This window comes from Marmota monax, unplaced genomic scaffold (genome assembly GCF_021218885.2).
Source record: "Marmota monax isolate L192 unplaced genomic scaffold, Marmota_monax_Labrador192_F-V1.1 WCK01_AAM20220418_F8-fsc01772, whole genome shotgun sequence".
NCBI classification, from domain to species: Eukaryota; Metazoa; Chordata; class Mammalia; order Rodentia; family Sciuridae; genus Marmota; species Marmota monax.
The window spans coordinates 29,116-42,580 of NW_026692131.1; the positions used below are offsets into that span (position 1 = coordinate 29,116).

At 40.0% G+C, this 13,465-nt stretch overlaps 1 protein-coding gene across 1 annotated transcript; it reads left to right on the plus strand.

Moving 5' to 3' along the window:
• Positions 1-2,966: 2,966 nt before the first annotated feature.
• LOC124107278 (hsc70-interacting protein-like) lies at positions 2,967-5,836 on the plus strand. The gene has a single exon (XM_046465211.2). It carries the CDS (start codon positions 3,023-3,025, stop codon positions 3,740-3,742), a length of 720 nt encoding a protein of 239 aa, XP_046321167.1. The 5' UTR covers positions 2,967-3,022; the 3' UTR covers positions 3,743-5,836.
• Positions 5,837-13,465: the final 7,629 nt, after the last annotated feature.

Genomic DNA, 13,465 nt, shown 5'->3' on the forward strand with positions numbered 1-13,465 from the left:
TAACCCTAAATCTAGAACTTACTCTGGCCCTGACTCAGACCCTAAAAATAACCCTAGCTCTAAACATCACACCAACAATAAACTTAACATGAACACTAGACCTAGCCCTACGAATAACCATAAAACTAGCCCTAATCGTAACACCACTTCTTACGTTAGCCATAGCCCTGTGCTCACATTAAAGCTAGCTCTAATCTGAGACCTAAACCTAGCTTTAAACCTAACCCTAAACAAAACCTAGACCTATACCTAACCCTAGCTCTAACCCTATTCCTTACCCTAAGCAAAACCTTCACCCTAATGCTACCCCAGTCCTAACCCTAATCCTTAGCCTACCCCAAACCATAACACTATTGCTAGTCCTAACCCTAGCCCTCATTCTAACTCTAACCTTAACCCAAATCCTAACCCTAACCCTGACACTTAATCTGACCCTAACTCTAACCCTAGGATTAAACCTGACCATAACCCTAAACTGAACCCTAACACTAGCCCTATGGGTAACCCTATACCTAAACCTAACCCTAACACTCGACCTAGACAAAAACCTAATCCTATATCTAGCCATAACTCTAGCTCTAGACCTAAACGAAAACCTAGCCTTAGCCCTCACAGTAACCCTTAACCTAACCCAAACATTACCTCTACCTCTAGACATAAACCTAGTCCTAATTCTGGCCATAACCCTAACCCAAACACTGTCTCTTTCTGTAAAACAAATCCTAGCAATAAATTTTATGCTAACCCCAAATCTAGCCATAACCCAAACAATACACCTAGCAATAACCCTAACTCTAGGTCTTACATTACATAAGCCCTAAGGTTAGCCACAAACCTCACACAAAACCTAGCTCTAAGAGTAAACCTAACCCTAACACTAGACCTAACCCTAACCCTAACACTTGCCTTAACCCTAACCCTAGCTCAAACACTAACCCTTGCCCATATATAAATCTAGACCTAACCCTAGTCTTAATCCTAACCATAACCAAGGCCAAACCCTAGTTCTAGCTCTATCCATTACCCTAAACATAACCCTAACCCTAATGCTAAACCTAGCTCTAAACTTAACCCTAACCCTAACCTAGATGTCACACTAAGCCTAACCATTGCCCTAGCCCTAAACATAGCTCAAACCCTAATGCTTACCCTAAACCTAGCACTAACACTAACCCTAGGCTTAACCCTAACCCTAACCCTAGCCCTAATCCTAACCATAACCCTAGCCCTAAACCTATCCATTACCCTAAACATAAGCCTAATCCAAATGCTAACCCTAGGCCTAACTCTAAAACTATCTCTAACACTAAACCTATCCATTTCCTCAAACTAACCTGAACACTAAACCTAACCTTATTAATTACTCTAACCCAATCACTAACCCTAATGCTAAATCAAGCCCTAAACCTAAACCATAACCTAAACCAAACCCTAAACAAGGCACTTACCCTAACAATACACCTAGCTTTAAACCGGACCTTTCCCAAACCTAACCCTTACAATAGACCTAGCCATACACCTAACCTTAACACTATCCCTAAGCGTAACCCAAACTGATATTAGATATAGACCTAATTCTCGCCCTAAACCTAACACAAACCCAAGCCCTCATCCGAGCCCTAAACCTAGCCTTAATACTAACCTGAACCCTAACCCTAGCCCAATCCCTAATTTCAACCCTTGCTCTAGTTCTGAACCTAGGTATAACCACATCCCTTCCCCTAACCCTAACCCTAACCCTAATCCAACACTAACACTAATGCTAACCCTAACCCTAACCCTAGCTCTAATCCTAGCCCTAATTTAGTGCTAATCGTAACCCTAACTCTAACCCCACCCCTTAGACTAACTCTAACTCTTGCCCTAGATCTATTTCAAGTACTAACTCTATCTGTTACCATAACCCTAACACTAGCCCTAACCTAACCCCTAAACCTAGCCCAAGTCCTAACCCTAGATCTATACATAACTCTAAATATAACCCTAACCCTAAGCCTGAATCTCACCCTACCACTAGTCCTAACACTATCGCTAATCCTAAAACTAGTTCTAAACCTAGCTGTAGCTCTAAAACAAAACTGAGCCCTAGCCCTAACCCTAACACTAACCTAACTGTAACCTCAGACCTGACATTAGACCTATCCTAATTTTTCCCTAACCCTAACACAAAACATAACCCTACACCTACCCATAACTCTAGCCTTATTTCTAGTGTTATCCCTAGCCCTAAAACTAACACTGACCTTGACTCTGACCCTAACACTAACCCTATTTCAAATCATCACTAGGTTTTGAGTTCGGTTAGGGCTAGGGTTAAGGCTACGGGTAACAGAATAGCAAAAACAATGCTAAGCAGGAAGTGTGAATCAGGCGGTATAGCGATACGAGACTTCAAACTATACTACAGAGCAATAGTAACAAAAAACAGCATATTACTGGTACCAAAACAGGCGGGTGGACCAATGGTACAGAATAGAGGACACAGAAACCAATCCACAAAACTACAACTATCTTATATTTGATAAAGGGGCTAAAAGCATGCAATGGAGGAAGGATAGCATCTTCAACAAATGGTGCTGGGAAAACTGGAAATCCATATGCAACAAAATGAAACTGAATCCCTTTCTCTCGCCATGCACAAAAGTTAATTCAAAATGGATCAAGGAGCTTGATATCAAATCAGAGACACGCCGTCTGATAGAAGAAAAAGTTGGCTACGATCTACATACTGTGGGGTCGGGCTCCAAATTCCTCAATAGGACACCCATAGCACAAAAGTTAATAACTAGAATCAACAAATGGGACTTACTCAAACTAAAAAGTTTTTTTCTCAGCAAAAGAAACAATAAGAGAGGTAAATAGAGAGCCTACATCCTGGGAACAAATCTTTACTCCTCACACTTCAGATAGAGCCCTAATATCCAGAGTATACAAAGAACACAAAAAAATTAGACAATAAGAGAACAAACAACCCGTGGGCCTGGAAGGGGCCGCAGCCGCCTCCGCCTGCATCTCCTCGACCATGGATCCCCGCAAAGTGAGCGAGCTTCGGGCCTTCGTGAAAATGTGTAAGCAGGATCCGAGCGTCCTGCACACCGAGGAGATGCGCTTCCTGAGAGAGTGGGTGGAGAGCATGGGGGGTAAAGTACCACCTGCTACTCATAAACCTAAATCAGAAGAAAATACCAAGGAAGAAAAAACAGATAGCAAGAAGTCAGAAGAAAACATTAAGAGAGATGAGCCATCAAGTGAGGAAAGTGATCTAGAAATTGATAATGAAGGTGTAATTGAACCAGACACTGATGCTCCTCAAGAAATGCGAGATGAAAATGCGGAGATAACCGAGGAGATGATGGATAAAGCAAATGAAAAGAAAGGGGCTGCCATTGAAGCCCTGAATGATGGTGAACTACAGAAAGCCATTGACTTGTTCACAGATGCTATCAAGCTAAATCCTCGCTTGGCCATTCTGTATGCCAAGAGAGCCAGTGTCTTCATCAAATTACAGAAGCCAAATGCTGCCATTCGAGACTGTGACAGAGCCATTGAAATAAATCCTGATTCAGCTCAGCCTTACAAGTGGCGAGGGAAAGCCCACAGACTTTTGGGCCACTGGGAAGAAGCAGCCCATGATCTTGCTCTTGCCTGTAAACTGGATTATGATGATGATGCTAGTGCAATGCTGAAAGAAGTTCAACCACGGGCCCAGAAAATTGCTGAACATCGGAGAAAATATGAGTGAAAACGTGAAGAGCGAGAGATCAAAGAAAGAATAGAAAGAGTTAAGAAGGCTCGAGAAGAACATGAGAGAGCCCAGAGGGAGGAAGAAGCCAGATGACAAGCAGGAGCTCAGTTTGGCTCTTTTCCAGGTGGCTTTCCTGGAGGAATGCCTGGTAATTTTCCTGGAGGAATGCCTGGAATGGGAGGGGGCATGCCTGGAATGGCAGGAATGCCTGGGCTCAATGAAATTCTTAGTGATCCGGAGGTTCTTGCAGCCATGCAGGATCCAGAAGTTATGGTGGCCTTCCAGGATGTGGCCCAGAACCCAGCAAATATGTCAAAATATCAAAGCAACCCAAAGGTTATGAATCTCATCAGTAAATTGTCAGCCAAATTTGGAGGTCAAGCGTAATGCCCACCTGACAAAACCCTTACTGAAGGAAAAGCAACCTAGATCACTTAATGGCTGTCGCAATAATACAAACCAGTGTACCTCTGACCTCATCAGGAGAGCTGGGGTGCTTTGAAGATAATCCTTACCCCTCTGCAGCAAATCAAGTTGAAGCATTTTACAATGGTTTGCCATTAGGGTGTTCATTCAGATAATGTTTTCCTACTAGGAATTACAAACTTAAAACACTTTTTAAACCTTAAAAATATTTAAAACTCAAGGGGGTGTTATTTCCTACATTTTTATTTACTAATCATTTAGGATTTTTTCTTTGATATTGGGCAAGGCAGATACTAAGTATGGAAAATACATAGCTGTAACGTGAGTGAAATAAAGACTTACTAGTGGGAAGTAAATAAATCTCATTTACATAGATAAAAGTTTCAGTTGAATATATGGTTACTGAGACTGAGGCATTTTGATTTGTCATTTAAAAATATTTTTAAATGATTAATTTCAATAAAACTATTGGGACCACCAGTATTTCACTCTAACCTGGGTAGGGACTGGAAGTATTTGGTAAGGCAGCAGCAGTCTTACTATTTTATATGACATGTGCCCTTATGCAGGTTGCATTTAAATCTTACACTGTGTTGAAGAGGTGATTTTTTTTTTTGTTATGCTGCAATGGAGTTGGATTACTTAGCTCTGTTTTTGTTCAATATATCAAATAAATGTTTCATATTATTTCCACTGTGGGGAAATAAGGGAGTAGTTTTCTTTTTATATTCTATGTTTAAAATTTACATTTCCTCATCAGAAAATGACCAACTATGTCTGCTTTCTGCTTCTTGTATTTCCCTCCTTCTTGAACTAAAGATAATCTTTTCTCACTAGTATCATCACTGCTATCATACCATAATTGTGCAAAGCATATATAATGCTGGGGTTAATTTAATATGTAATACATATCCTAGCTGTGGAATAATACCCATAAGAGCTGTAGTTCTTTCTTAGCCATGAGATTGCTTATTTAAATGTTATTAAACTTCCACTCTGGCAAAATCTTGTGATGTCAAAAAACATTGGAAGGAAGGATTCCTTTTAGTGTTTGGTGTTCTATTTAGGAAGTACCTATTGATCTTTGTATTTTGAAGAGTATATGGTTTGAGTTATTGGTAACCATACAAGGAATTAACTGCTTGATCTAACATGAATTATAAAATAGATGAGAGCCTGGTTATTCATTATGGAGTTCTTGGCACCATGAAGATTCATTATTGTATTCAGCTCTTCCTTAAATACTGCAACCATACCCCCACCTCTTTTTCCATTTTGTCCCTACAAAGATAAAGGAAATGATAAATTCCTTGGGATACATTTATAAAGTAGTACATTTCTAATATATTTATACAGGTTCTAACCCTTTACATGAGTAAACAGAACTGCATCTGTTACAAAAATGAGAAAAAGTCGTATGCTAATGGAGCATGCTTTTAATACCCTTGGAAAAAAACACCATTTATACTTGGATTTGGGCTTGCCGGTGTTCTTTTTTGTTGTTGTTGTTCGTGTATGTTCTCAAAATCTCATGTGTGCTGTGCTTAATTCAAGAAGAACAGTTTCTTCTTGGATTCCTGATTTGATTGACTTAATTATACATGACCTAACTATACTCGAATATTACGAATATAAATGGGTAAAAGTAAATTACTCTTCTGAAAATGTGTCCTGTGCTTTTAGACTTTAAGTTCCACAAATACAACAGATAGTCTTCATTTTCTTAGAGACCCAGTATCATTTCTAAAAACAAGAAATGTTTCTTTTTTCTGCTAATGATGCTGTAAGAAGGAAAAGAAAGTTTTCTGCTTAAAAATAGTTATTGGATATTTCTAGCTATGTTAAAAATAAAATATGGTTTCAAACTGGAAAAAAAAAAAAGAGAACAAACAACCCAATCAACAAATGGGCCTAGGACCTGAACAGACTCTTCTCAGAGGAGGACATACAATCAATCAACAAGTACATGAAAAAATGCTCACCATCTCTAGCAGTCAGAGAAATGCAAATCAAAACCACCCTAAGATACCATCTCACTCCAGTTAGGTTGGCAGCCATTATGAAGTCAAACAACAACAAGTGCTGGCGAGGATGTGGGGAAAAGGGTACACTTGTACATTGCTGGTTGGTCTGCAAATTGGTGCAGCCAATTTGGAAAGCAGTATGGAGATTTCTTGGAAAGCTGGGAATGGAGCCACCATTTGACCCAGCTATTCCCCTTCTTGGTCTATTCCCTAAAGACCTAAAAAGAGCATGCTACAGGGACACTGCTACATCGATGTTCATAGCAGCACAATTCACAATAGCAAGACTGTGGAACCAACCTAGATGCCCTTCAATAGATGAATGGATAAAAAAAATGTGGCATTTATACACAATGGAGTATTACTCTGCATTAAAAAATGACAAAATCATAGAATTTACAGGGAAATGGATGGCATTAGAGCAGATTATGCTAAGTGAAGCTAGCCAATCCCTAAAAAACAAATGCCAAATGTCTTCTTTGATATAAGGAGAGTAACTAAGAACAGAGTAGGGTCGAAGAGCATGAGAAGAAGATTAACATTAAACAGGGATGAGAGGTGGGAGGGAAAGGGAGAGAGAAGGGAAATTGCATGGAAATGGAAGGAGACCCTCAGAGTTATACAAATGTACATACAAGAGGAAGTGAGGGGAAAGGGAAAAATAATACAAGGAGGACAAATGAATGTCAGTAGAGGGGGCAGAGAGAGAAGAGGGGATGGGAGGGGAGGGGAGGGGAGGGGAGGGGGATAGTAGAGGATAGGAAAGGCAGCAGAACACAACAGACACTAGTATGGCAATATGTAATTCAATGGATGTGTAACTGATGTGATTCTGCAATCTGTATATGGGGTAAAAATGGGAGCTCATAACCCACTTGAATCAAAGTGTGAAATATGATATATCAAGAACTATGTAATGTTTTGAACAAGCAACAATAAAAAATTTAAAAAAAGAATGAGGGCTAGGATTAGGACTAGTAATAGGGTTAGGGTTTGGGTTAGACTCAGAATTAATTTTAGGACTAGGGTTAGCATTATGGTTGGGGTTTGACTAGGGTAAAGTATATGGTTAGAGCTACGGTTAGAGCTAGGTTTTGGGTTAGGGTTATGGCTGAGTTAGCGTTAGGGTTAGGGTGAAAGCTAGGATTAGGTATCAGAATTTGGCTAGGTTTGGTTAGATTTAGGTTTAAGGTTATGGCTAATGTATGATCTATGGTTATGATTAGAACTAGTTTTAGAATTAGGGTTAGGACCAGGTGTAGTGTTAGGTTAAGGTTTAGGTTTAGGGTGATGTTTAGATGTAGGGTTAGTGTTAAGGTCAGAGACAGGTTTAGGGGTAGATTTAGGGTTAAGATTAGGATTCATATTAGGGCTAGGCTTAGGGCTAAGTATAATGTAAGGTTTTGGTTAAGGTAAAAGTTAAGGGTTATTGTTATGGCTAAGTTTTTCTTTTTTTTGGTGGGGGGGCTAAGCCTATGTTTAGGGCTAGTTTTAGGATTAGCATTAGCATTAGGGCTAGTGTTAGGGTTAGGTTTAGATATAGAATTAGGGTTAAATTTACAGTTAGGTTTAGATCTAGGGTTAGGGCAAGGTGTAAGGTTAGGTCTAGGGTTATTCTAGGCTATGGCTATGAATAAGGTTACGGTAAGTGATAGGGTTAAAATTAGGGCTAGGTCTAGGGCAAGAGTTATAGTTAGTCTTAAAGCTAGGATTAGGGTTAGCTTTAGGATTAGGGGTAAGTTTAGTGTTAGGGTTAGTCCTAGGGTTAAGGTTAGGGCTAGGTTTAATGTTTGGGTTAGGGTTTGGGTTAGGTTTAGGGTAAGCAATGGGGTTATAACTAGGTTTAGGGCTAGGGAAAGTGTTAGATTTAGGGTTAGGGTTATGATTAAGGCTACGTTTTAGGCTAGAATAAGAGCTAGTGTTTATGTTTGAATTAGGGCTAGTATTAGGGCTAGGGCTATTGTCAGGTTTAGGGTTACATTTATGGTTAGGTCTATGTAAGGGTTAGATTTAGGTTAAGGGTCAAGTTTAAAACTATGTGTATTATTAGGGTCAGTATATGGCTTAAGGTTTGGTTTAGGTTAATGTTTAGGTTTAGGGCTCTAATTAGCATTAGGGTTAGAGTTAGGGTTAGGGTAATGAATAGGTTCAGGATTACGGTTCAGGTTAGTTTTAAGCCAATGGATAAGTTTAGGGATTTTGATAGGGATAGGGTTAAGCCTAGGATTAGCATTAGGGTTAGGATTGTGGTTAGCATAGTGGATAGAATTAGAGCTAGGTTTAGGGCTAGGCTTATGGTTATGATTAGGGTTAGGGTTAGGGTAGCTGATATAATTAGAGCTATGGTTAGGGCTATGGTTAATGTTAGGATTAGAGCTTGTGTTAGGTTTGGGTTTGGGATATGGCTAGGGTTAGGTTAAGGGTAAAGATTAGGTTTGAGCTAGGGTTAGGTCTAAAGCGAGGCTTAGGGTTAGGGTTAGGGCTAGGCTTAGGTTTAGGGTTACACTTAGGGCTATGTTCAGGCCTAACATTACAGCTAGGTTTTGTGCTAGTTTAGGCCTAGTGTTAGGGCCATGGGTAATGTAAGAGCTAGGGTTATGATTAGGGCTAGTTTTAGGGTTAGGGTTATGGCTAGGTGTAGTATTAGGATTAGGTTTGGTTTAGAGTGAGCTTTGGAGCTAGGATTATGTTAGGGTCAGGGCCAGTGTTCAGGTTAGAGTTAGTGTTGGGTTTAGTGTCAGAATTAGGACTAGGGTTAGGTCTAGGGGTAGGGTTAGTGTTTGGGTTAGGTTAAGGGTTATTGTTAGGGCTAGGGCTAGGTTGTTGTTCAGGTCTAGGGCTAGAGATATGGATAGATTTAGGATTAGGGTTAAGTCTAGGGCTAGTGTTAGCTTTAGGTTTAAGTATATGATTACTGGTAGGTCTAATGTAAGGTTTCAGTTTCGGGTTATGGTCAGGTTTATACCTACTGTTGGTATTAGGTTCAGAATAAGTGTCAGGGATAGGGTTTCAGTTTTGGTTAGGGTTAGAGCTGGAATGAAGTTTAGGATTAGGCCTATTAATAGAATTAGGGTTTGGGTTAGGCTAAGAATTAGGGTTAGGACTAATGTTAGCATTAGGTTTAGGGTTTAGCTTAAGGTAATGGATAGGGTAAAAGCTAGGGTTAGATCTAGGTTTAGGGTATGGATTAGGGCTAGTTTTAGGTTTAGGGTTAAAACTAGGTTTAATGCTCGGCTTAGGGCCAGGTTTTGGTTTAGGTTGGGGCTATTGTTAGGCCTACAACTAATGTATAAACCAGGGTTATGATTAGGGCTACTTTTTGCGTGTTATGGCTAGATCAAGTGTTAGGGTTAGGGTTATGGTTTTCATGATGTTTAGAGCTAGGGTTAGTGTTAGGGTCAGGGTCAGTGTTCGGGTTATAGTTAGGGTTAGGGTTAAACCCAGAATTATCACTAGAGTTAGGTCTAGGGGTAGGATTAGTGTTTGTGTTAGGTTAAGGTTTATCATTAGGGCTAGGGCTAGGTTTTTGTTTAGGTCTAGGGCTAGAGATATGGCTAGAGTCAGGATTAGGTTTAGGTCTAGGGCTAGTGTTAGGCTTAGGTTTAGGTACACGTTTATTGCTAGTGCTAGTGTTAGGGTTTGGTTTATGGTTAGGTTCAGGTTTAGACATACAGTTACTGTTAGGGTCAGAATAAGTGTCAGGGTTAGTTTTATGTTTTGAGTTATGGTTAGAGCTAGAATGAGGGCTAGGTTTAGGACTAGTAATAAGGTGATGGTTTGGGTTAGGCTAAAGATTAGGGTTAGGTTTATGGCTATGTTTAGTGTAAGTGTTAGGATTCAGGTAGGGGTCAAATTTAGAACTAGGGGTATTATTAGGGTCAGCTTCAGGTTTAGGATTTTGTTTAGGTTAGGGTTTAGGGTGAGGGCTCGAATTAGCATTAGGGTTTGGTTTAGGGTAATGATAGGGTTTGGCTTAGGGTTCAGGTTAGATTTAGCATAATGGATAGGGTTACAGTTAGGGATAAGGTTAGATTTAGGCCTAGGGATAGCATTATAATTAGGGTTATGTTTAGGGTAATTGATAGGGTTAGGCTAAATTTAGGGCTAGGGTTATGGATAGGATTAGGGCTAAGGTAAGTGTTAGGGTTATGGATTTGTTTTGTGTTAAGTTTAGGGCTAGAATTACGGCTAGGGCAAATGTCAGGTCTAGGATTTTGGCTAGCAATAGTTTTAGGGTTAGGTTTGTGGCTAGGTCTGGTATAAGGATTAGGTTTAGTGGTAGGTTCAGGTTTAGAGCTAGGAATAGTATCATAGGAAGGGGCAGAATTAGGGTTTGGGTTGGGTTAAGTTTTAGGGTTAAGGCTTGAATTAGCATTAGGGTTAGAGTTTGGGTAATGATAGGGTTAGGTTTAGGGTTCAGTTTAGGTTTAGGTTAATGAAATAGGTTAGGGTTAGGGATAAGTTTAGGGTTAGGCCTAGGGTTACAATTAGACTTATGGTTATGATTAGGGTAATGGATAGGGTTAGAGCTAGTGATAAGGCTAGGGTTATGGTTAGAATTCTGGCTAGGGTTAGGGTAAAGTTTAGGACTATGTTCTGGGTTAGGGTTAGGTTTAGGGTTAGTTTTAAAGCTAGGGTTAAGGCTCAGATTAGGGCTTGGTTTTGGGTTTGGTTAGGGCTAGGTTTAGGGCTATGGTAATGTATGAACTAGTGTTGCAATTAGTGCTAGTTTTAGGGTTAGGGTTAGGGCTTGGTCTAGTGTTATGGTTAGGTTTAGGGTTAGGGTGAAGTTTAGAAGAAGGTTATTGTTAAGGTTAGTGTCAGATTCAGGGTTAGGTTTCGGGTTAGGGTTAGAACTCAAATTATGGCTAAAGTTAGTAGTAGTTGTACGGTTAGGGTTTGGTTTAAGTTAAGGGTTAGGGATATACATTGGTTTTGTTTTAGGGCTAGGGCTACGGTTATGCCTAGATAGTGGATTAGCATCATGGTTAGGACTAGTGTTAGATTGAGGTTTAGGCTATGTTGAGGGTTACATTTAGAGTTAGTGTTAGACCTAGGGTTATGGTAGGGCTAGGGCTAAGGTTAGGGTGAGGGTTAGGGTTATGGTAATGAATATGGTTAGAACTAGGGATTCGGCGATGGTGAGAATTAGAGTTAGTCATAGTAGTAGTCTTAGGGTTAGGTTTAGGGTTAGGGCTAAATTAGGGCTAGGATTAGAGCTAGGGTTAGGGCTAGTGTTAGAGCTAAATTGGGGCTAGGATTAGGACTAGGGTTAGTGTTAGAGTTAGGGCTAGGATTAGTGCTAGAGTTAGGGTTACGGTTAGAGCTAAATTAGGGTTAGGATTAGGGCTATGATTAGTGTTGGGGTCAGGGCTACATTAGGGCCAGTATTAAGGCTAGGGTTAGTGTTAGGGTTAGACTAAGGGGTTGGGCTAGAGTTAGGGTTAGCATTGGTGTTAAGTTAAAATTTAGGGAAATGGGTGGGGTTATAGCTAGATTTAGGTATAGGGTGAGCTTTAGAATTAGGATTAGGCCTAGGGTTATATTTCAGTTTAGGATTAAGTCTACGTTTAGGGCTAGGTTAAGGTCTAGGGTTTCTTTAGGGTTATGGCTAGGACCAGGTCTAGGGCTAATATCAGGTCTAGGGTTAATGTTAAAAATAGTTTTAGGGTTAGGTTATGGTTAGGTCTAGTGTAAGAGTTAGGTTTAGGTAAAAGGTCAGCTTTAGGGCTAGGGTTATTATTAGGGTCAGGATCAGGGTCACAGTTAGCATTTGGTTTAGCTAAAGGCTTAGGGTTAAGGCTCGAATTAGCATTAAGGTTGGGTTTAGGATTAGGGTAATGGATAAGGTTTAGTTTAGGTTTCAGTTAAGGTTTAGGGTAATGGATGAGTTAGGTTTAGCAATCAGGTTAGGGTTACCATTAGGGTTAGGATTATGTTTAGTGTAATGGAGAGGTGTAGAGCTAGGGTTACGGCCAGGTTATGGTTTGGATTAACTCTAGGATTACGGCTCAGTTTAGGGATAGTTTTAGAGTGTTATTTAGGGTAAGTTTTAGGGTTAGGGTAAGTGTTAAGTTTAGAGCTAGGGTTATAGTTAAGTTAGGGTATGGGTTACTGTTTGAGCTAGGGTTAGGGTTAGGGTGAGGGTTAGGTTTAGGTTTAGGTCTATGTTTACATTTATGCTTAGAGTTAGGTTTAGTGTTATGGATGGGGTTTTAATTAGGGTTAGGTTTAGGGTAATGGATATGTTTAGAGCTAAAGTTCAGACTAGGTTTAATGTTAGGATTAGAACTAGGGTTAGGGTTAGGGTTTAGGATAGAGCTAGGGTTATGTTTAGTGTAAAGGTTAGGCGTTGAGCTAGGGTTAGGTCTAAGGTGAGGCTTAGGTTAGGGCTAGGTTTAGGGCTAGGGTTAGGCTAAGGTTTATGCTTAGAGCTAAGTTTAGGCCTAAGTTTAGGGCTAGGTTTTATGTTATGTTTAGGGCTAGGGTTAGGACTATAGTTAATGAAAGAGCTAGGGTTATGTTTAGGGCTAGTTTTAGGGTTACGGTTATGGCTAGGTCTAGTGTTAGGTCTAGGTTGTGAGTTAGTGTCATGTTTAAAGCTAGGTTCAGTGTTAGAATTAGGGTCAGTTTTGGGGATAGGGTTAGGGTTAGGGTTACAGCCAGAATTACAACTGGGTTTAGGTGTATTATTAGGCGTATTATTAGGGTCATGATCAGGCTTCTGGTTTGGGTTATGATAAGGTTTAGGTTTAGGGCTCAAATTAGCATTAAGATTAGAGTTAGGATTAGGGTAATGGATAGGGATAGGATTAGGGTTCAGGTTATGTTTAGAGTAATAGATATGGTTTTGGTTTGTGATAGGATTAGGGTTAGTCCCTGAGTTAGCATTAGTGTTACGGTATCATTAAAGTAATTTATAGGTTTAGACCTAGGGTTAGGGCTAGGGTTATGGTTAGGATTAGGGCTAGAGTTAGGGTTAGGGTCAGGGTTAGGGTGAGGGTTAGAGTTAGGTATAGGTTTTGGATATGGTTTAGGGTTTGAGCTAGGGTTAGTGTTAGGGGAAGGTTGGTGCTAGATTTATGGTCATGGTTAGTGTTATGGTTAGTGTTAGGGTTAGGGCTAGGGTAATCATTAGGGTTAGGGTAATAGATTTAGATGTCAGGTTAGAGTTACGGATAATTTAGTTTAGATTTAGGGTTAGGTTTAGGGTTAGGGTTAGGATTTGAGCTAACTTAGGTTAGGTTTAGGGTTAGGTTCACTGCTAGTT